General features: G+C 43.5%; 1 protein-coding gene across 1 annotated transcript in view; it reads left to right on the top strand.

Moving 5' to 3' along the window:
• Positions 1–22966, top strand: part of CDC20 (cell division cycle 20) — a 710318-nt gene that overhangs the window by 304885 nt on the left and 382467 nt on the right. The window contains exon 7 of the mRNA XM_044085408.1: positions 6539–6633. Coding sequence (XP_043941343.1) covers positions 6539–6633 — 95 coding nt within the window. The remainder of the gene's footprint in view (positions 1–6538; positions 6634–22966) is intronic.

Genomic DNA, 22966 nt, shown 5'->3' on the forward strand with positions numbered 1-22966 from the left:
TATTGCCTACCTATTGGGGGCACCTGACATCTGGGGCAAGAAACGCTGAAGAAAATGGTGTCTGATGCCTCTTGTATACCCCTGGCGCACTGACGTCGGGGAAGAAGCGATAGCAACCGACGCCGGACCAAGACTTTGGAACTCAGGTCGACTGCGGGACCGCCTGACAGCAGGATAACCGAAGTGTGATGACTGCAGCAGGGTGAACACTCTAACATCTACATTTTATGGTAGGTACAAAACTGTACTCTTCCATTTCCTCCTGTCCTCTGCACCTTGCTCTCACACCAACCATCTGCATATCCTCTCACCACATCCATAAACCTTATCTTAGGCCTTCCTCTTTTCCTGTTACCTGGCAGCTTCATCCTTCGCATCTTTTTCCCAATATACTCTGCATCCCTCCTCAGCACATGTCCAAACCAACGTAATCTTGCCTCTCTGGCTTTGTCTCCAAACCTTCCAACCTGGGCTGACCCTCTAATCTACTTATTCCTAATCCTGTCTATCCTAGTCACACCCAGTGCAAATCTTATCTTCAACTCTGCCACGTCAAGCTCTGACTCCTGCCTTTTTGTCAATGCCACCGTCTCCAACCCGTATAACATAGCTGGTCTCACTACCCTCTTGTAGACCTTCCCTTTCACTCTTACTGGTACTAGTCTGTCACAAATTACTCCTGAGACACTTCTCCACCCACGCCATCCTGCCTGTACTCTCTTCTTCACCTCTCTTCCACACTCACCATTACTCTGAACTGTTGATCCCAAGTACTTCAACTCATTCACCTTCGCCACCTCTACTCCCTGCATCCTCACCATTCCTCTATCCTTCCTCTCATTCACACACATATTCTGTCTTAGTCCTGCTGACCTTCATTCCTCTTCTCTCTAGAGCACATCTCCACCTCTCCAGGGTCTCCTCCACCTGTTCCCTACTCTCACTACAGATAATGTCATCTGCAAACATCATAGTCCACGGGGACTCCTGTCTGATCTCGTCTGTCAACCTGTCCATCACCATTGCAAATAAGAAAGGGCTCAGAGCTGATCCTTGATGTAATCCCCCCCCCTCCACCTTAATGCATCCGTCACTCCCACTGCAGACCTCACCTAACATGCATTTTCAAATTGCTGTTAAATATGTCCGTTCTCCTAGCTGGTGTAAAAGTCATTGTTTTAGCTAAGGTGTTGGCCATCTCAACAAGAATATCCAATGTAGAGAAGTTAATAAACAAAAAAAAAAATCATGAGGGTGCATCACTGCACATAACACACTTAGACCTAAAGTTGATGGCAGGAATTCTGCCACATATGCATGTGCTAAAGTGATAAACAATTTTAACATAAGTAATATGTAAAGATTCATGGTCATTCCTGCAAAAAATTAATGAATTTGAAGTATGATTAACAGTCCAACTTCCTTACACTAGACGTAATGGACTTGTATACATCCATACCACAAGCATTGGGCATAGTGGGTTAATCAATTACTAAGGAAGAAAGGGGCTCCCCAGAATGACATCTAGTGGAACAACTTCTAGACAGTTCTATCCCACAATTGTTTACTTTAAAGGAAACTACTACCTGCAAGAAGGCTGAGTAGCCATGGGTTCCCCCTGTGGCTCTAGCTTCGAATTTGGTTGAGTTACTGGGATCATAAATTTGTACTAAAGGAAGGAATAGCCTCAAATAATTTTACACATTATTTGGATGACCTCTTTTTGCTAATGGTAGGGAAACATGAAGAGGCAAAAAATCTCATTGATTATTTTAATGAGACTACAGACTTCGTGTTTACATACACTTTTGACCCAAATGAAATGGCATTCTTAGATATCCAACTTAACAAAAACTGTTGGATACCAAGCAGAAATTTATAGGAAACAATCGTATTCAAACACACCCTTGCCACCAAAAAAAGATCGGTGGTAAAGGCCAGTTAGTAAGGGCTGCCAGAATGGTGTCCACAGAGGAGGACTTCCATAGTGAGTGCCAGTTCTTGAAGAAATTATTCACAAAAAGAGCATACCAGAGTACTTTGACAAACTAATAAGTTGTGGAGAAGAGCATTAATGGTGTGTACATACCCATTCTGAGTATACAACACCCTACTGGATTGAATGACTACTCTATGAATGATAATCAGGTTGATATGGAAAATCAGGTCCAGGTCACAATCATTGGGACAGGTACGAACCGAACTGATTTCACAATGAGCTATATTACAACTTTTAACCTTGATTATAGTCAACATAAAAAAAATACTGATAAAAAAAATGGAATATTCTCTTAGAGGACAAACTAATAGTGGACAAATTGGGTACAGAACCAAGATTCATTACTAGGAAGGGTAGAACACACAAGAATATATTTGAAGGAGAGTGCAGGATCCAATCATATGCAATAGGGATGAAACCATGTAGTAGTTGCCCCTATTGCAAATACATTCATGTAGGTGCATCACTGCACATAACACACATTTGAGTAACAGAAGAAAAGTTAATTGCAACTCCAAAATGAACATATGTGGCTAAATGTCAATTGTGATTCGGTCCAAGTCGGTAAAAGCGAGCGTAGAATGAGACCACATATACGAGCATATATATTGTATTAATAAAACTGGACAATGCATTAGCAAAGCATACAGAATATCCAGAACATGCATTTAAATTCTGGATACTTGATCAAGTGGACAGTAATCCAAGAGGAGGTCCATTCACCTTATTAGAAAGTTGGAATTGCTCTGGCAAATTCGTCTCCATGCTTATAACTTTCCAGGATTGAACGACATTTGTCTATCACATGCTGTTTAAAACTGAAAAGCTTAATGAGATGAAATACTGTAGTAACATTATAGAAATTGTTTTACTAATTTTTCACTTGAAAATGTTTAATGCAAGGTTAGATAAATGAGACTCTTTACATTTTCACACAATTTTTGTATGATTTTCACCATATTGCTGCTATGATAAATGTATTTATTGGCTTGTTAAATAAGGCAGAACAGGAAAATGCATATGTTCAAATGCTATTTTAACTACTGTTCCTCTAAATTTTAAGATGGGAGACAGCGGATTTTCATAATGGTTAAACATGACTAAACTTTTTGTAAATGTTAGTAACTGAAGTTCAAAGAAGTATTTGGATGAAAAGCGCTTCATTAAACTTTGTAGATTCAGTCTTCAGTGAAGTTGCCAGGTTTTGTTTTAATTTCTCAGTTTTTTTGTATCTTGGATTTGGGAGTTTTGAGGTCCCATAAGACAGCAAGAATTTGGAACTTTTCAAGATTTAGTGCCAAAGAAAGAGGGACCTCAAGCCAGTATTGGACCCAAGCCACTTAAACAATTTGTCAAATATGCAAATGTTCTGAATGGTAATGGTTCAGATCAATCTCCAAATTGCATACGGTCACAAAAGACTATCCAGGACATGACCACTTCTGACTGGCACCAGGCCCTTTCAGTTTAGAGCCCTGCACTTTGGTCTCGCCACAGCTCCCAGATGTTCACTAAATGTATGGCAGTGGCTGCAGCACACCTGAGATTGCTGAAATTCCAGGTGTTTCCTACCTTGACTGGCTGCTCTATTGACATGTGCCATACCTGCTCTGTCTACACCTGGGCATTGCAATAAACTACAGCAAATCTCCTTTCCCATTCAAACCCTCAAGTTCATAGGGACTCATTTGAATAGTTCAAGTGGCTCTGCTTCCTTAATCCAGTTTGTTCAAATTACAGCATCTGGTGACCAATCTCTCGTTACCACCAGCCACCTGTTCCTCCAGCTTCTTGGTTCAGTGGCTGCCTACATTACTCTTCTGCCTTTAGCAAGGTACTAGAGTACTACAATGGACATTAGCTGTACAATGGTCTGAATTAACATCCCATGACTTTAGTTTGAATAAGATCTGTAAATGGCATGTGTTCTGGTGTATTCACACACCAAACGTTTTACAGGGCTCCCTTTTTTTCTATTCCCCACGGCTACTTGCCACTGATCCCTCCCAGTTGGGAGGGCATTACCTGGGACACCATCCAAGGCACATGCCCCCCCCCCCCTTAAAGGCCACCCTTCGCATCAACCTCAGGAATAAGGGCAGTTCTAGCATTGGAATCCTTTCAAGATGCCATTCCTCAAGGGGTAATGTTTTTATAGGTGCAGCTTAACATCCGTGGTCTGGTACCTCAAGCAGGGAGGAACTTGCTTACCTATTTGGGAGGCAATGGATTTCCAGCCACTTTCTTTGGACAGATTGCATTTCAATGAAGTCCAGCACTTTAACAAACTGAGCAGATCTACTGCCTCGCAAGAGGTCTCGCCGTTTCAGTAGAGAAACAGATTTTTCACCAGTGAGGCCAGCTGTACTGTGACCTTTTCCCTAGTACCTACAATTTAAAAATGCAGCAGGTATTTTGCTGCAATCTCCCTGAAGGAGAATCCTTGAATGCTTTAGGGATCTAATAATGATCAGTCTCCTTTGCTTGCCCTCCTACATCTCTTTGTATTGAAGTTTACACCAAGTTTGTCAACCAAAGAGCAAGGTGATCCTCATTGCCCCATTCTGATCTTCCCCAAGTGTGGTTTTCATTCCTTTGGCCTCATCAGATATACCCTTCTGATCTTCTGTTGTACCAGTCTTTGCCATCTCACTTGGACGTACAAGCCCTTTAGATTGACTGCATGGTTTTTCCAATTATGGTACAGTCCAGGCTTTCCTCCCTGTTTTTTTACACATCCTTGTGTCTCAAATCCTCCAGTAGGAGTATAGAAGGGCCAGCAAGACACCTAGATCCCTTTTCAGCACCCATTCCTGCTATTTAGAATTCCAGTCCTTTCACCATATTGGAGCAAGTTACCCTGCAATCAAGGTACAGCTGGCTGCAATCTCCAGTTTTCATGCAAGTAAAGAGAATTTGTCCTTGGCCTCCATTAGATTATGCAAATCCTTCTCTGGTGTTTTTTTTACTCTGGACACTTCCCTCTCTGTTCCAGATATTTTTGATATGCTTCTAGACATTTACAAAATTGTTTATGCCAAGGGGCAAGCGCTGTCTGGGGCTTGTGTGCATTATAGGCCCGTAGTAGATCCAGAAAAGTTGCTGAAGTCAGATCCAAACCCAATGGTTGCAGGATGAAAACAGATGCATTGTTATGGTAAGTAAATTTCCATTTTTGCAGCCTTTTGATCAGAGTACATTTGAGTTGTTTTATTTCTTGTACTAATGCTGAAGCACTTTAACTACTTTTAGTTGAACAGCTGCAGGATTCTTCTAGCCAGTGTTTTCTCCAGCTTTTCTGGTTATTTTCACATTTTCAGGTTATCTAAAATTCTTGCTGGTACCTGACCGTGTTACTGAATTACCCAAACTGAATCTCACTTGCCTTTTGTTCTCAGTTTTTCACAGTAGGAGACCTGAAATTAAGCTGGTTAGCAGTGTGCAGCTGTCTTTAAAGTCTAGTACTTCTGGATGGGGCCCTGCAAAGAGCTCTCAAACTTGGTCCCTTCACATATGGATGTAGCCTCTGAGGTTTGCTGCCAAGAGTGGAAGTTGGCACAGCTGGAACCATTATGTGCCATTGTTTAAGCAGTGCTGAGAGGTTTTTTTCTCTCCTGTATGAGGTGTTCTGATAAGTACTTTACAGTGACCCTTCTCACACGTACTGGGATGGAGAGTTCTCGCACAGCAGTACAGAGCTGATGCTCCATAAAATTGTATTTGACTGTGCTCTAAACCTAGAAACTCAAACTACATATGAGAGCCTAGCTTTCTATAAAACTAGGCAACTGTCCTTGTGGGCCAATTTAAGCCTAGCTAATTATTCCATGTGAGAATCAAATTCTGTACCTTGTATTGTAAACACCTTGACTATTATGCCAACCTCCCTCCATAAGTTCATAAATTAGTAAAAAGGCTAACGTTTCCTTGTGGACCATTTCAAGCCCAGCCAATTGCCCCATGATAGAATCAAAACCTGCACCTTGTGCCTATAAAGAACACCTCGACTACTATGCCAACCTTAAACACCTGTCCCCTATTTTGAGCCCATGACCATCACACCTACAGACCACTGCATTAACCTACCACACAGCTGTTAACTAGTTAGTACTAGGCTAACTGCCCTTATGGGTGATTTTAAGCCTAGCCAATTACTCTGCAGATCGAACCCTGCACCATTAACTTAAACACCTTGACCATTATGTCAGCCTACCACCCTGATTCTGGTGAACTAGCCCACTGCTTTGCCTATATGAGATGCACCTTTAGGGTGTACTGCTTGAAAGTGTCTGTCTAGTAAGGGACAGATTCACTCAGTAAATTGGCGTTATCTTCTAGTCATTTAACGTGCAGTGTTAATGACTCTTGAATAAAGGCTATACTGCATGAAATATGGAGTGAACCTATTGGAAGAATCTGCCCATGCACTGTACTGTTTTTTGTGAAAGATTAAATGTTATGACTGACTTGTATAATGTGTCCGCAGTGTCCATTTCTGTCCTTGTTCAGTGAAATGTAAACTTGTTTCTTGCTTTCTAGATATGGGATGTAACACAGCAGAAGCGGCTAAGAGTTATGTCTAGCCATTCATCTCGAGTTGGGGTTCTGAGCTGGAATAACTATATTCTTTCAAGGTATGTGCAGGGTTTTTACTTGCAGCTGAAATGGTCCAGATTGTTTTAAAACTAAATTATTCTTTCAAAAAACTAGCTTTTCATGGATTAGTCTTGTATTTGTCCATCTTATTTTTGACTGGTACCAAATTTTACACTGGAAGTAAGTTTAGTAATTGGGGCAAGTGTAAAATGGATCTTTTCTTGTAGCAAAAGAAATAGGGACTCCTTGTAAATCGGTAACTTTTTTATTTTTATGGCTTACTGTATTGTCATTGCTTTCAGCCAGTTTAAATTGGTGTAAAACCTGGTCTCTTGCATGCTCATCTTTTAATAAGATACCTTCAAATCCAAACGGATCTGAAAGGATAGCATAGATACTAGGTAAAGTGTAAAATGCAAATATGCATGTTGAAAGAACAATCTATTTGAAAGGCAACATTTTTGTCTTTAATGGTTACTCTTCATCTTACCTTTTTCCTTTCATCTTTGCTCAGTCTTCAAAATTTCAAGGCCCACTTTTGCAGAGAATAACCACTTGACCACCACTAGCATATCCACACTTGGAGTATGGCGACATTTGTCCTATTCCTGTATTGCAGTATTCTTAACCTTTGGGATTCCCTGCCTAGGTGACCCAAACATCCAGCCAGTATACAAAAGACTTTTGCTACTGTATGGTACATGTGACATTGCACATAAGCTAGGCAGGCAACGTAGGCCATAAAGGTAATGTCAGCAGTTACCTTTCCCCATAACTTCTCTGCCACCAGTCCGAACAGCTTCTACTATTCATCTGATCAGTGTATTTTCAGATAAGTGCCTCATTTGGGAAAACTGTTCTTTGCAGCATATTTTTGAGTTTGTCATCTGGGAAAGGCAAGTGTAGTTGTGGAAGTCATATTCCACACACACCCACAATGTGTTTTGCCTAGGGTCCAGGCACTATTACAAGTCTTGTGATTTGCCATGCATTGGTCCCCAAGATCTTTCATAGTAATTTGTCTGCCTTGAACACTTACTTTGAACCAACATTTGAAACTGTTGGCTTTTGCTATGGAGGGCACCATGGGTCTGTCCAGTGAGCCACTGAAGGCCAAAAAGGTCAAGCCCAAATCTTCAGCTGCACCACCGGATTCTGACATTCCTCTTGAGATTAAAGGCCCTTTCGATCTCTGGTTCCCAACCTGCAGTGGCTACCATTTTGGAAGCTGTTGGAAGGTGTCACTATCACGTCCACAGAGGCAATGCAGATGTCTGTTCAGGGTAATAGGAATTGCAGCCCACTATCTCTGACATCTGGAGTGGTGTTCTCTAGCTCGTCCAGCTTCCCCATCTCTGGCAATCCCTTTGCCTGACAGAGCCTAGTCGTACGTTGGCTATTTCTTAACCTAGGATGGCTCTTCCTGGTAAAAGCAGAAACAAAAATGTTAACTCTCCCCAGGATCCTTCAGACTGGCAGGCCTCAGTGAATTTTGAATGCCTTCATGGCTTTAAACCCATCCTCGGGTCTTCCACCTGTCCCCTCTCCCAGGAGATCAGTGGAGGTACAGCAGGCCTCTGAAGAAGATTCTTCATCTGAATCTTTGTTCTAGACTTCCCAGATTGTCTCCCTCCTGTTTATAAATGATGGAAAGATTAGAGGAAGTGTATACCACCTCCTACCCTTTCATTCAGAGCCATTAACCATCAGACCCATGTGTCAAAATGTCCTGGCCTAGCTTTTCCAAGCTTCTAAGTTGGTATCACATTTCCTGATGCTCCAGCCAAGGCACAGCTTGCCTCTACTGTCCACCTCCGCCTAGGTGCTTAGACACTATTAAATGCAGTTATGATGAAGCTAACTTATCGGCAAGGTTTGGCTCTCTACTAGAGGTACTCATGGCTGTGACTCTCTAGCCTTTGCCTGAAGATATTGATTATGGATGCACCTCTGGACAATGATTCCCTTTTTGGTGCTGGTACTGAAGCTGCAGCTCTGTTCAAGTCTGTGTGACAAAGGGAAAGGGCATAAGGAACTAAAATACCTTGTGTCCCCATTCTCCAAAAATAGATTCTTTGCAAAAGTTTCAAGAAGGAAACCATGCAGTTGCCCCCCCCCCCTTCCCATAAGAAGGGCTTGTAGATGGGGATCTTCAGACCTCAGCAAACCCCTGCCCAAAAGCCCACCTTTCAAGATGGGCCAGGTAGCCTGACTACCCGACTCAGTCTGTCTCTCGCACCCCCCTTCCCAGCACCTATCTTTCTCTTCTGTCTTAAACAGTTATCTTCACTGACTAGTAGGTTGTTTTTATTATCAAAAAGTCCCATTACTTGGTATGGAAATCTGTCCTTCCCTTGGCCATTCCACAACCCCCTCTGGATCCGATTCATATGTTCCCAAAAATCGGACAGGACTTGCTAAATCAAGGAACTTTTCAAGAAGTTCCACCTCTACAAAAGAGGGTTTTACTCTGTTCCTAGTTAAGGGGGTCCTGGAGACCAATTGTAAACTTCAGTGCCAACTTTTTTATGCTTTCTCTGCAAACTCCTCTCTTGCTCCCGCAGGCCTTTCTAGTTGCTCTGAACATAATGGATGCATACTTGCATGTCAGCATTCATCCACAATACTGGAAGTTTTTATGCTTTGTTGCTTCCTGACATCTTCAGTTCCTTGCTTTGCCCTTTGGAGACTCTACAGCACAAAGGGTATTCACAAGATACTTGGCTCCTGTCATTGCCTTCTGCAGGTTCCAAGGAATACTGATCTACCCTTGCGTGGACAACCTAATTCAAGCAGCCCACCCAGACACTCTCTAAAAGAAAACCTAACCTTCATGATTTCCTGCCACAAGGCCTGGGGTTCACCATGAACTCCATATCCTTTCATTCCTTTCCAGGATCAGATTTCCTAGGATGCAGACTAAGCAGATTGAGGAGGGATGAAAGCCATCATCCAAAGTGTAAACTTTGCTCAACTACTTTCACAACATACTTCCCTTAACCTCCATAGCCACCAGGCGAGTTCAACAGATTTAACTGAATTCAGGGCTTTTATTTCAACAGCTAACCCCAGTTCAGGAATACACAGATGCCTCAGACTTTGGGTGGGGAGCAACTCTGGATAAAGTAAGTCCAATGTCTTTGGTCTCACTCTATCAAGAAGCAACATATCAGTCTTAAAGAAATGAGGGCTTTGATCCTGGCTCTTCAAGCCTTTCTCTCCTCCCTACTCCAAGGACCCCCTGAAGATGTTCAGGCAGCACTGCAGTTCTGTGGTATGTGAACAGAGGGCACGAAGTCTTGCCTGCTCTGCAGGTTGGTCCTTCAAGCATGGGAGATTGCCTACAATGAAACCTTCACTTGAGAGGCAGTTTGTATTCCTTCAGCTCAATATGTGATGTCATGGACATTCAGCAGGTCCATGACACAAGCCTATGAATGGATGCTTTTACAGGGATGTGTTTCTAGATATTCTTCATTCATGGGGTACTCCTCAAGTAAACCTATTTGCCTCCCCTCATGAACAGACTTCCAAAGTTTTGTGCCAGAGTTCCAGACCTTGTGGTATGGAAGGTGGACACAGTCCTTCTCATGGAAGGGGATGTTTCTTTATGCATTCCCCCCTTCCCACTCATCCAGAAGGTCCTGCTGAAGGTTCCACAGAACAAGGCAAAAATCTTGCTAGACTCCCTTTAGGCCAAGACAGCACTGGTTCCCTCTTCTGCATAGCACTGGTTCCCTCTTCTGCATTTAGCCAAGGGCAATCGCAAGTTACCCTACAGGGTGGATCTCGCATAAGCAAACTCAAGAAAACAAAATGTACACTGAAAAACGATAAAGGAGAACCGCACTGGAAGCAAAATAGAACAAATAGCATAAGCGCTTTCATTTACTGAATATACATAAACTTCAGACAAGTACAAAAAATTCATACTTAAATAGGAAACCAGCATGAATTTTTTGTACTTGTTTGAAGAAGTTTAAGTATATTCAGTAAACGAAAGCGCTTGCGCTATTTGTTCTATTTTGCTTCCAGTGTGGATCTCACATAAGACCAGGTTTGCTTATCCATCCACACGACTTTTTTGAATAACTCTGTGGGTGATGGGTATAAAGGGATCAAAAGCCTTTTTTCCCCCCTGAGGATGTACTTTAGTCCTATAGGAGGCCAGGGAATGCAACACTGAGATTCCATTTATCCAAATGGAAGAGGTTCTCCATCCTAGTCTCTAGAAATCCACTAAAATCCATTTTCGGTGGACATTCCAGTGGTTCTTTCCCATTTGTGTGAGCTTCTTAAGGCTGAGTTGACAATCTTCTGTTTTAAAGCCCATCTGTCAGCCATTTAAGCAGGTCTGCTTTCATTTCCTCCTCTAGCTTCGAGGTTGGAAATTAAGTTCTTCCTCAAAGGCATCCTTCACTAGACCTCCCAGGAAACCTATTTCTCACAAAGATCTAAATGTCGTGGAAAGGCTCACTCTGGCTCTGAGCATTAAGCATCAGCTTCCGTAAAATTTTTTACTTGGGAAAACAATCCTTTTAGAAGCCATAACTTCTGCCAGGAGAGTCTCTGAACTTCAAGCCCTTATTGCTTGCCAACCTTTACTTTCTACCAGGACAGTGCATCTGTCCATACTAACCCTTTAATGACTTGTCCTTAAACTGATCTGTTCCTATGCCCACCTTTTTCCTAATACTAAAAACCCTAGTGAAAGGGTACTTCATTCCTTGGATGTGCAAAGAACTCCATTTTTATCTGGACAAAACCAGGGAATGCTGGTCTCCAAGCAGACTTTCTACTTGGATCTCTAGGGATATTTCTTACATTCTTTACCCATGGGAAGATGCTCCCTACCTCTCTGAAAGCTCACTCCACTAGAAAGTAGTCTAAGGGTCTTTCTTCAAAGGTCTGGACACTGCATCTATTTTGGAAGCGACCACATGGTCTTGTCCATACCTTCACCAAACATTACAAACTGGACACACCAAACATTACAAACTGGACACACCAAACATTACAAACTGGACACACCAAACATTACAAACTGGACACAGTCTCCAGGTCCAGAGTGGGATTTGCTGGGACAATCATGCGCAGGTTCTCTGCTCCATCCTCCCATTCCTTCCCATGAGCTTTGGTACTCTCCCAAAGATTAAGAATACTACAACATAGGAATAGAATATACAATAGTTGTGTAAAATGTTGCCATAACCATAGATGTCTCTTCCATCTTGCAATATTCGATCCCCTTGGTGCTTGCTGTTTACTGGATGATATGGTATACCTCCCATCCTTAGACTGGGGTTTTGACTGGGGTATTCCATTCTGAGAAATGGTGCTACGTCCCAATGTCCTCCTTATGGCCTCTGTTGCCTGCCTTGCTATGTGCAATGTCATATGTACAGTGCAGTCTTTTGTACACTGGCCAGATGTTTGGGTCGCCTAGGTGGGGAATCCCAAAGGTTAAGAATACTGCAACATGGAAGAGGACATCTATGGTTATGGTAAGATTTTACACCACTATTCTTTCTGTACCTTGCAGTGATGGGCACTTCACTTAAATGACAAGGTGAAAGCCTGTGTTTACTGTCAGAGATAAAGTACAGATGTTCATCGTGCATACAGCTGCAGTCATAACAGATGGGTTCTCCTGCCATCCTCAGTCGGCCGAATTCCAAAGTCTAGGTCCGGCGTTGGTTGTCGTTGCTTCTTCCCTGACGTCAGTGCGACAGGGGTATAAAGGAACCAGCCGACGCCATTTTCTTAAGTCTTTCTTGCCACGCGGTGCCCGAAGCAGTTCACAAGTGCCGGTCGGCCAGCTCCTGAGATTATGAAAATTTGGAAACCGAAGTCTTCTAAAAAGCTAAGTACCCCGTTGGGGAAACTTTTCTTGCCTCAGACCGATGTCAGACAAAGTTAACAATTGTATTTCTTGTGGGAAGCAAATACCGCATAAGGATTTCCGTTCCCTCTGTATACCTTGTTTAGGCCCAGACCACAACGTCTCGGTCTGTCACTTTTGTGCTACATTCAACAAACGCACTATTAAGCGTCGGGTGGAGTTCACCCAGCACTACTTTGGGAAAGCTTTTAACTAATGTCGTCAGACTCCTGTGTTGTCCAAAAAATGCAAGGACCGACACGCGAGGTCAGCGGCCTCCACCGACTACACGTGGTCCGGTTCTCAGCGAGGCGCCTAAGCAGCCCCTGACTAGACGACACTTCTCTGGCGGTATCCTCTGTAACTGAGGCCGCAGGTTCCTCTGCCCACACCCAGACTACAGATACCGAAGCCACTGTTAGTGTTGAGCCTCATGTGAACAGGTCTACCTCCACCCATGGTGTCTTCAGGCCTTCCTCTTCCTTTTCCATCAAGGCCTTTACTAAGTCTAAATCAGCCGTGCACTCCCAAGAGACCTGCTGCACAGGGCCCATCTCCAGATCCCATGCCTAAAAAGCAGATTCTTAAAATGGCTGAGGATTTAATTACTCTTATCAGGGGTTCCCAACCCCCACCGGACATAAGACCCAGAGTGGAGGAAGAATCGCCCTCTTCTGATCAGGGCTCCATTATTTCAGAGCATTCTGATGAGGAGGAACATTCTTACTCCCCTTTTGAAGACTCCGATGCAGAGGAGTCCATTCCTTCTGTATCCCCCCCAGAGGATTACTCATTCGGGGAAACCTTGCATACCTTGAGGGAACACTTCCCCTGGGAAGGCCAAGATTATTCAGATTCCAAGAAAAGGCTTAGGGAATTTCTTTTGCTACCTCTGCACAGGCCTCTGGTGATACCTCCCTGTCTTGGACATACTTGATGATTACTCGGAGGCCTGCCTTAATCCGGATTCCCTGCCTCCAGCCCCAGTCAAGCCTGATGGGTACTACAGAGTTCCTAACTCACACCAATTTCTTTACAAAAGCCATACTGCTGACCCTGAAACCATTTCTCGGGGCCCCAATGGAATGAAGGCCTCTACTGCTAAAAATCCATTACCTTCCGAGAGAGATTCTAGATCCTTAGAAAGGTGGGGGGAAAAGGTATATACCTCTGCTACCCTAGCCATGAGGGCTTTAAACTGTCAGTTCCATATGCTTAAATATCAACAGTTTCTGTTATCACAATTGAAAAGTAAAATGTCACAACCTGAACAACCAGATTTGAAGGAGTTGCAGGATATGATGCATAGTGCAGAACAAGTGGGTAAGCACACCTAAAATGTGGTTATGATGCTCTAGAGGCTTTGGGTAGAGCTGCTGTTACAGGATCAGTCATACGTAGACATGCCTGGCTTAGGGAACAAACCTTGCCTGATCATGTCAAAGCTAAATTACTAGATGCTCCTCTACAAAAGGATGTATTTGGTGCTAATGCTGAGGAGGTATTAAGGAAAATGGAAGAAAAAGCTAAATCTATGCAAACTGTTAAAGATTTTCTACAGGTACAACCACCACGTTTTAGTAGAAATTGGCCTTCAAAAAATTGGTCCTTTCCAGCCACTGACAGACCCCAAAGAGGTAGATACAGGCGCCCAAGGGGCAGAGGACAATCTCAAGGATCGTATAGAGGCAGACAATGGCAAACTCCAACACCAAGAGGTTGCGAAGATAGTTCACAGCAATACAGGAAGCAAACCCAATGACTTTCCCCTTTGCATGCCAAGCAAGGCTCAAATGGCAGCACCCTTAGGAGGAAAGCTGGCATTATTTTCAAAAAATTGGCATATTGTCACAAGACTGGACATTATAAACAGAGGCTACAGATTTTTTCACACCCTTCCAAAAATGAGGCATGCCGAACCTGCCACATAATCAAAGGGCAGAGACTCCAATACAAATTTCAAAGCTCATGGGCATGAAAGCTATTCAAGAGGTACTCACGAACAAGGTCAAGGTTTTTATTCCAGACTATTCCTGGTGCCAAGGAAGGGAACAGATTGGAGACCCATTTTGGACTTATCCATCCTAAACACTTTTCTACTCGTACCAAAATTCAAGATGCTCACTTTACAGCAGCTTCTTCCCATGCTGGGCAAGGTGTCTTGGCTGGTGGTATTGGACGTCAAGGAGGCATACCTGCATGTCCCAATCAGACAAAGCTGCAGAAGATACCTCAGATTTCTTGCAGGTTCAATCCACTATCAATTCTCTGCATTGCCCTTTGGCTTATCTACTGCGCCCAGAGTATTCACGAAATGCCTGGCATCAGTAATTGCTTACTGCAGACTTCAAGGGATACAAATATACCCTTATTTGGACGACTGCCTGATCCAAGCGGACAGCAAACACATACTTCTGGAACATCTGGCTTATGTAACACTGTTATTGAATTCTCTGGGATACACAGTCAGAGAAATCCAGGCTAACGCCATGTCAGAAAATAATTTTCCTGGGTGCCAACTTGGGCACAAACATCCAGATGGCCTATCTTACGCCAGAGAAGCAGGGGCAACTAACTCAATACTTCAAGACACTAGCAAATTGCACCAGGCTTACTGCAAGGAAAATCCTGCAGGCTCTGGGATTCATGGCATCTTGTATTCTACTCATCCCATGTGCAAAGTTGCATATGAGGAAACTTCAATGGTACCTAAAAAACCTATGGTCTCAACACAGCCACAGTTTGGAAACAATAATACCACTAATTCCATGTTTGCAAAAGGAATTTCTATGGTGGGCTCAAGCATGCCAAACAAACACAGGTCTACCATTCTGCAAGCCTCAAGCAAATCAAGTCATCACAACAGACACCTCAGACTATGCCTGGGGGGTGCACATGACAGACCGGTGCATTCAGGGCAAATGGTCCCAAAAGGAAAAGCACCTTCACATCAATCAAAAGGAGATGCTAGCAGTAATAAATGCTATTATAGCTTTCAAAGACCTTCTACATCCAGGTCAACTATTGATGGACAGACAACACCACAGTAATGTGGTACATAAACAAGGAGGAACACATTCATACACCCTATGCAGGCTGGCCATGTCACTTTGGAACATGGCTCTGGAGATGCACATCAAGCTTCAAGCACAGTATTTGCCAGGCATGGAAAACACGCTGGCAGACTACCCAAGCAGAAATGACAGATCCACACGAATGGAAGTTGCATCAAGTTTTTGTAGAGATAATCCAAGCGTGGGGAAGGCCAGACCTAGATCTCTTTGCCTCCCACAAAAATAATCTATTAACAAAATTCTGCTCAAGGACATTTCATCCAAAGGCCTGGAGAATGGACGCTGTGTCTTTCAGTTGGACAGCACTGACAGTTTACGCCTTCCCACCTCTTCCTCTACTGCCCAAAGTGCTTTTAAAAGCAAGATCAGACAGACCAAAGATGATTCTGATTGCTCCAGACTGGCCAAGACAACACTGGTACCCGCTCCTGAGGAGCCTGACTCATTCTCTTCCATGGACCCTACCACTAATGCCTCTTCTGACTCAGCACAGCTACAAAACTCTTCACGGTCAGCTGAAAACACTCAATATGGCCGCATGGAAGATTCCTTAACATCACAACAGACCCTACTCTCCAAGGAGGTGCAGGATGTCATTTTGGAGGCCAGAAGGCAGTCTGCTAGAAAAGCTTACTCCGCAAAATGAACTGTTTTGTGCTTGAAATGAGAAAAAGGGCCAGGATCCTGGAAAACTGAATTTGCCTCGAATATTACAGTATCTAGCTGAGCTGCTAAGCAGTGGACTTTCATTCTCCTCCATCAAAATCCATGCATCAGCCATTTCTGCAGAATACACCACTGATCCACCTTTATTCTCTCACCCACTTAAGACCGTTCCTCAGAGGGGCTAAGAATATAAGACCTCCAAGGATACAACCAATTCCTGCTTGGGATCTTAATTGCATTCTAGAAAAGTTAACCTTGCCTCCTTTTGAGCGCCTCCTTTTGAGCCAGCTGCCTTAGCTGATTTGCAATATTTGTCCTGGAAAACAACTTTCCTTCTGGCTATTACCTCAGCTCGTAGGGTCTCGGAACTACAAGCCCTCATGGCTGTGCAGCCCTTTATCATCTTCCATCAGGACAGAGTTTCCCTACGAACCAACCCGTCATTTATGCCTAAGGTGGTATCCAGGGTAGCTTTAAATCAGGCCATACACTTACCTACCTTTTACCCTAACCCTCAAAACAAAGGGGAAAGGCTGCTACATGGACATCCACAGACAGCTGCGTTACTATTTGGACAGAACAAAGCCTTTCAGAAAATCAGAACTGTCCTACGCTGCAGGAGCTCAAGGGAAGCCAATTTCCAGACAGACAATTTCAAAATGGATAGGCCACTGCATACGTTTTTGTTACCTGCAGGTACAGATTTACCATGAAAAGAGTATCAGACCCCACTCCACAAGGGCCACAGCTACCTCTGCAGCCTTCCTCGGAGTTCCTACCAAAGATATTTTGGAAGCAGCCACTTGGAGTTCTGTGCATACCTTCACTAAACACTGTTTTAAATGTAATTTGTTTTCTAATTGGTTAATTAGTTAACAACACCCTTTTTAAAGAAAGTTTGATACTACAACTGGTTGTTTCAAATAAAAGCTCTAATATTACTCTTTGGAACAGTTTTACCGACTGTGGATTTTACTTTATCATTTGTTTTCCTTACGCTTAGCAGCTTGTTCCTATTTTTTTTTTTTCTCTCTAGTCTGTTTGGTTTTTGGAATCATACCTTCACTAAACACTACCACCTACCTTTATACTCCAAAACTAGAGCAGGCTTTGCCACTGCAGTTTTGCAAGGCATTCTGGCTCCTCCCAGTTCCACCTAGTGCCTACCACCCCTTGCGTAGCTTTGGGATTCTACCCATCTGTAATGACTGCAGCTGTATGCACGATGAACATAGTACAGTTTTGTACCTACCATAAATGTAGATGTTAGAGTGCTAATACAGCTGCAGTCCAGGTTTCCCTCCCTCCTTTCCGTCTTGTGGGCTAGTGGCTACACCTCATCATACAACCTGTTCGGGGTTATTCTTTTTATGATGTATTTGCTTGCAACTACTGTTTTTTGACTATTTTGCATTGCATTATATATATGTGTATATATATATATATATATATATATATATATATATATATATATATATATCTAAAATTAGGTATTGCCTTCCTTCTGGGGGCACCTGACATCTGGGGCAAGAAAGACTGAAGAAAATGGCGTCTGCTGGTTCTTTTATACCCCTGTTGCACTGACGTCAGGGAAGAAGTGACTACAACCGACGCTGGACCTTGATTTTGGAATTCGGTCGACCGAGGACCCGCCTGACGGCAGGAGAACCCATCTGTAATGACTGCAGCTGTATTAGCACTCTAACATCTACATTTATGGTAGGTACAAAACTGTACTTTCTGTGCATACCTTCTCCAAGCACTACAACCTACCATTATACTCCAAATCTAGGGCAGGCTTTGCCACTGCAGTCTTGCAGGGCATTTTGGCTCCTCCTAGTGCCTACCACCCCTTTCTTAGCTTTGGGATTCTACCCATCTGTTATGACTGCAGCTGTATGCACGATGAACATAGTACAGTTTTGTACCTACCATAAATGTAGATGTTTGAGTGCTAATACAGCTTCAGTCCAGGTTTCCCTCCCTCCTTCCCCTCTTGGGACAGACCTATAGGCTAACACATCCTCATACAAACTGATTGGGGTATTCTTTTATGATGTATTTGCTTGCAACTACTGTTTTTTGATTATATTGCACTGCATTATTACACATTTATGTTTTGCCTTCCTTCTGGGTGCACCTGACATCTGGGGCAAGAAAAACTGAAGAAAATGGCGTTGGCTGGTTCCTTTATACCCCTGTCGCACTGACGTTGGGGAAGAAGCGAAGACCACAGACGCCGGACCTAGACTTTGGAATTCGGCCGACCGAGGACCCACCTGACGGCAGGAGAACCCATCTGTTATGACTGCAGCTGTATTATGGTAGGTACAAAACTGTACTTTTTGTACCTACCATAAATGTAGATGTTAGTGTTCACACTGCTGCAGTCATTACACTTGGGTTATCCTGCAGTCAGGTGGTCCCGCAGTCCGCCAGAGTTCCAACGTCTTGGTCCGGCGTCTGTTGCTGTCACTTCTTCCCTGACTTCAGTGTGCCAGGGGTATACAAGATGCATCTGACGCCATTTTCTTCAGTTTTTTCTTGCCCCAGATGTCAGGTGCCCCCAAGTAGGTAGGCAATACATATTGCTAATAAAAAAATGTACATATAAAAATAACAGCAATACCTTCAGTTACAAGCAAATACACCACAAAGATTGTATAGGATAGAAAGGTATAGAGAAGTCCAGCTAGTTCAGAGGGGATGAAGGGAGGGTAACCTGGACTGCAGCAGTGTGAACACTCATATCTACATTTATGGTAGGTACAAAACTGTACTATGTTCGTGTTACACTGCTGCAGTCATTACACTTGGGTAGAATCCCAAAGCTAAGGTTGGGTGGCTGGTCTATAAAGAGGTAGGATTGGCTGAGGCCCTGCAGAACTGCAGTGGCAAATCCTGCTCTTGAGTAAAGAGGCCGGCGGTAATGCTTGGTAAAGGTGTGCACTGAACTCAAGTTGCAGCCTCCAAAATTTCCTTGGTAGGTACTCTGAGAGGCTGTTGAAGTGGCTGTTGCCCTGGTGGAATGTGGCCTAGGAATGTGGCCTAATGTTATTTGGGACTGATTTTCCATGCTGTGTGTAGCAGTAACGTATATAGTGTCCTATCCATTTGGATATAGTCTGCTTTGAGATAGCCTTGCCCTGTGATCCTGCAGCATATTCTAAAAACAGTTGAGTTTTCCTGAAAGCTTTTGTTTTGTCCAAGTAGAAGCGTAGCTGCCTGTGTATGTCCAAAGAATGCAGAAGTTTCTCCCCTTTATTCTGGGAGTTTGGATAAAAAGTTGCCAAATGGATGGTTTGGTTAAGAGCCACACTAGATACCACCTTTGGCATAAAGGTAGGGTTTGTCCTTAAAGAAACCCTGTCCTGATGAAAAATTATAAAAGGTTCCACTGCCATTAATGCCTGTAGCTCTGAGACTCTTCGTGCTGAAGTTACTGCCAGGAGCAAAGCGGTTTTCCATGATAAAAATTTTAGATCGGCTGTATTGGCTGGCTCAGAAGGTGGCAGGGTTAGTTTTTCCAAAACGAAATTGAGGTCCCAAGTTGGTGTTGGTGCTCTCTGGGCGGTCTTATGTTTTTAGCCCCGCTGAGGTACTGTTTTAGCAAGGGATGAGAGAATAGAGGAAGATCAGTGTTGTAATGTGCTGAAATGGCAGAGGCATGTATCTTAATTGATGAGAAGGATAGGCCTTTGTCCAGCATCTCAGTTAAGTATTGTAAAATCTGAGGAATGTTTGGAACAAGAGGGTCAAGGCTTTGAGCCTGGTTCCAGGCTCAGAATCTCTTCCATTTTTCTGAGTAAGCTTTCCTGGTGCTAGGCCTCCTGGCCTCCAAAATGACGTTCATAACAGCCTTAGAGAGAGGTGTTGCCTGTTTGTCTAATGAATCTGCCATGCAGCCAGGTTTAGGGTTTTGAGCTGACCGTGCAGGATCTGATTGTTTTGTTGAGTCAGAAGGTGCAGAATTTGAGGTAAAATCCATTGTGGGCCTTGAGCCAAGTTCCATAAGGTAGGGTACCAGTGCTAGCGTGGCCATTCTGGAGCAATCTTGATCATCTGTGGTTTTTCTTGTCTGGCTTTTAGGAGTACCTATGAAAGGAGAGGCAGTGGCGGGAAGGCATAAACTTTTAGGTTTTCCCAGCTGAACAAAAGAGCATCCACTTTCCATGCTTGTTTGGGATAAGTCCTTGTGCAGAATTTTTGTAGTTGGCAATTCAGTGGGGAGGCAAAAATCTGTATGGGCATCCCCATTTTTTGCATTACCATGCTGAAGATTTGTGGATTCAATTTCCATTCGTGAGGGTCCATGATATTTCTGCTTAGATCGTCTGCCAGAGTATTTTTCTTTCCTGGCAGGAATTGTGCTTGCAGGTGAACTTGATACGTTAGAGCTGTGCTCCACAAGGTCATGGCTTGCCTGCATAGGGGATAAGAATGAGTGCTCCCTTGCTTGTTTATGTACAACATTACTGTGGTGTTGTCTGTCTTTTAATTGTCCTGGATGCAGAAGGTCCTTGAAAGCTGTTAGAGCATTTTGAACAGCCAACATCTCTTTGATTGATGTGAAGATGCATCTGGTCTGTGGTCCATTTGCCCTGAATGCATTTTCCTGCCATGTGTGCTCCCCAGGCGTAATTCGAAGCATCCGTTAGTCTGCCTGGCTGTGGGTAGGGTAAAAAGCTGACCCTTGTTTAGGTGACATGCCTGTGCCCACCATCGAAACTCCTGTTGTAGGCAGGGAATCATTGTTATTACTGCTAAACTGTGAGTGTTGTCCAAACACTTTTTAGGTACCATTGTAATTTCCTCATATGCAGTCTGGCATATGGTATTAGTAGTATGCAGGATTCCATGAATCCCAGGGCATGCAGAATTTTTCTTGCTGGGAGATTGGACTTTTTTGCCAGTAGCTGAAAATGAGTTAGTTGAACTTGTTTGTCTGGCGTGAGATAAGCAAGCCATCTGGGCTGTTGTATTTAAGCTGGCACCCAGGAATATAATCTGTTGTGAGGGCACTAGTTTTGACTTTTCGTTTACTGTGTACCCTAGAGAAATTAACCTTTTTTACAAACGCCAGATGCTGTAGAAGAATCTCCTTTGTCTCTGCTTGAATGAGGCAGCCATCTAGGTATGGATATATTTGAATTCCTTTTTGTCTGCAAAAGGCAATTACTGGTGCCAGGCACTGTGAAGACCCTGGGCGCAGTAGATAAGCCAAAGGGCAGTGCAGAGAATTGGTAGTGCGTTGTACCAGCTTTGAATCTGAGGCATCTTCTGCAATTTTGTCTGATAGGGACATGCAGGTATGCCTCTGAGGTCCAGAGTAACAAGCCAAGCCTTCTTGCCCAGCATGGGTAGAAGCTGCTGTAGTGTCAACATTTTGAATTTTGGAATATCCAGGTAAGTATTTAGAATTGAAAGGTCTAGTACGGGCCTCCAGGCCTTGCCCTTTCTGGGGACCAGGAAGAGTCGTGAGAAAAATCCTTTTCCTTGTTCCTGTTGTACTTTTTGAATAGCTCTCATGTCCATGAGGGCTGAAATTTGTTTTTGTGCCTCTGCCCATTGATTTTGTGGCAGGTCTGGCATTCCTTTAGCCTTGGTAAAGTATGAAAGTGGAACCTGTAACCTTGAGACACAATATTCAGAACCCATTTGTCTTAGGTGATTGCCAGTTTTGAGAACAAAAAAGTGCTAGTTTTCCCCCTAAGGGGGCTTCCAAAAGGGAAGTGCTTGGCGTACGAAGGGGGGGGGGGCATTGTGACAGTTTCCTGTAAGGTTGAGACTTGTCCTCACCTCCTTTTGGGGTTGAGGTGCCCCACTGTCTGAGCCTTGGGGTTGAGATTTGCCTCTTGGGCGTCTGTATCTGCCTCTCTTTGGCCTGTCACTGGAAAGGACCAATTCTTTGTTGGCCAATTTCTGCTAAATCGAGGTGGCTGTACCTGTACAAAATCCTTGACTGTTTGCATAGATTTAGCATTATCCTCAATTTTCTTTAACACCTCTTCTGCCTTAACACCAAACAAGGTATCCTGTTGTAAAGGAGCATCCAATAATTTTGCCTTAACATGATCAGGTAAACTCTGTTCTTTTAACCAAGCATGTCTTCGAATCACAGAACCTTTAACTGGGGGCCCTACAAGAGGCCTCTAGAATCAAAACCACATTGTAGAGTATGTTTTCCCACCTGTTCAACTGCATGCAATAAATCCTGCATTTATTTACAATCAGGAGCTTCTGAGCTTGCAAGCATTTTCTGTTTTAACTGAGCCATTAAATATTGTTGGTACTTAAGCATGTGAAACTGGCAATTTAAAGTTCTTACTGCTAAAGTTGCAGAAGTGTATACTTTCTTCCCCCATCTATCCAAAGCTCTGGAATCTGTCAGAGGGCACTCCATTGTTTGCAATGGAAGCCTGAACCCCTTTTGGACCCTGGAAAATAGTTTCTGGATCCACCGAAGGGTTTTTATAAAGAAACTTGTGAGAGTCTGGGGCTCTATAATATCTATCTGGCTTGGCTGGTGCAGGGGGCAAAGAATCAGGAGATGAGCTGGATTCAGAGAACACATCCACAATATCAAGCACAGGCGGAATAGCCAAGGGCCTGTGCTGAGGCAGTAAAAGGAAATCCCTGCGCCTTTTCTTGGATTCTGAGTAATCCTGACTTTCCCAGTGGAAATGCTCCCTCATGGTATGTAAAGTTTCCCAAAAGAGTAATCCTCAGGAGGAGAGGCTGAAGGGATAG

The sequence above is a fragment of the Protopterus annectens genome, chromosome 10.part0 (genome assembly GCF_019279795.1).
Source record: "Protopterus annectens isolate FY-2018-M chromosome 10.part0, PAN1.0, whole genome shotgun sequence".
Classification (NCBI taxonomy): Eukaryota; Metazoa; Chordata; order Ceratodontiformes; family Protopteridae; genus Protopterus; species Protopterus annectens.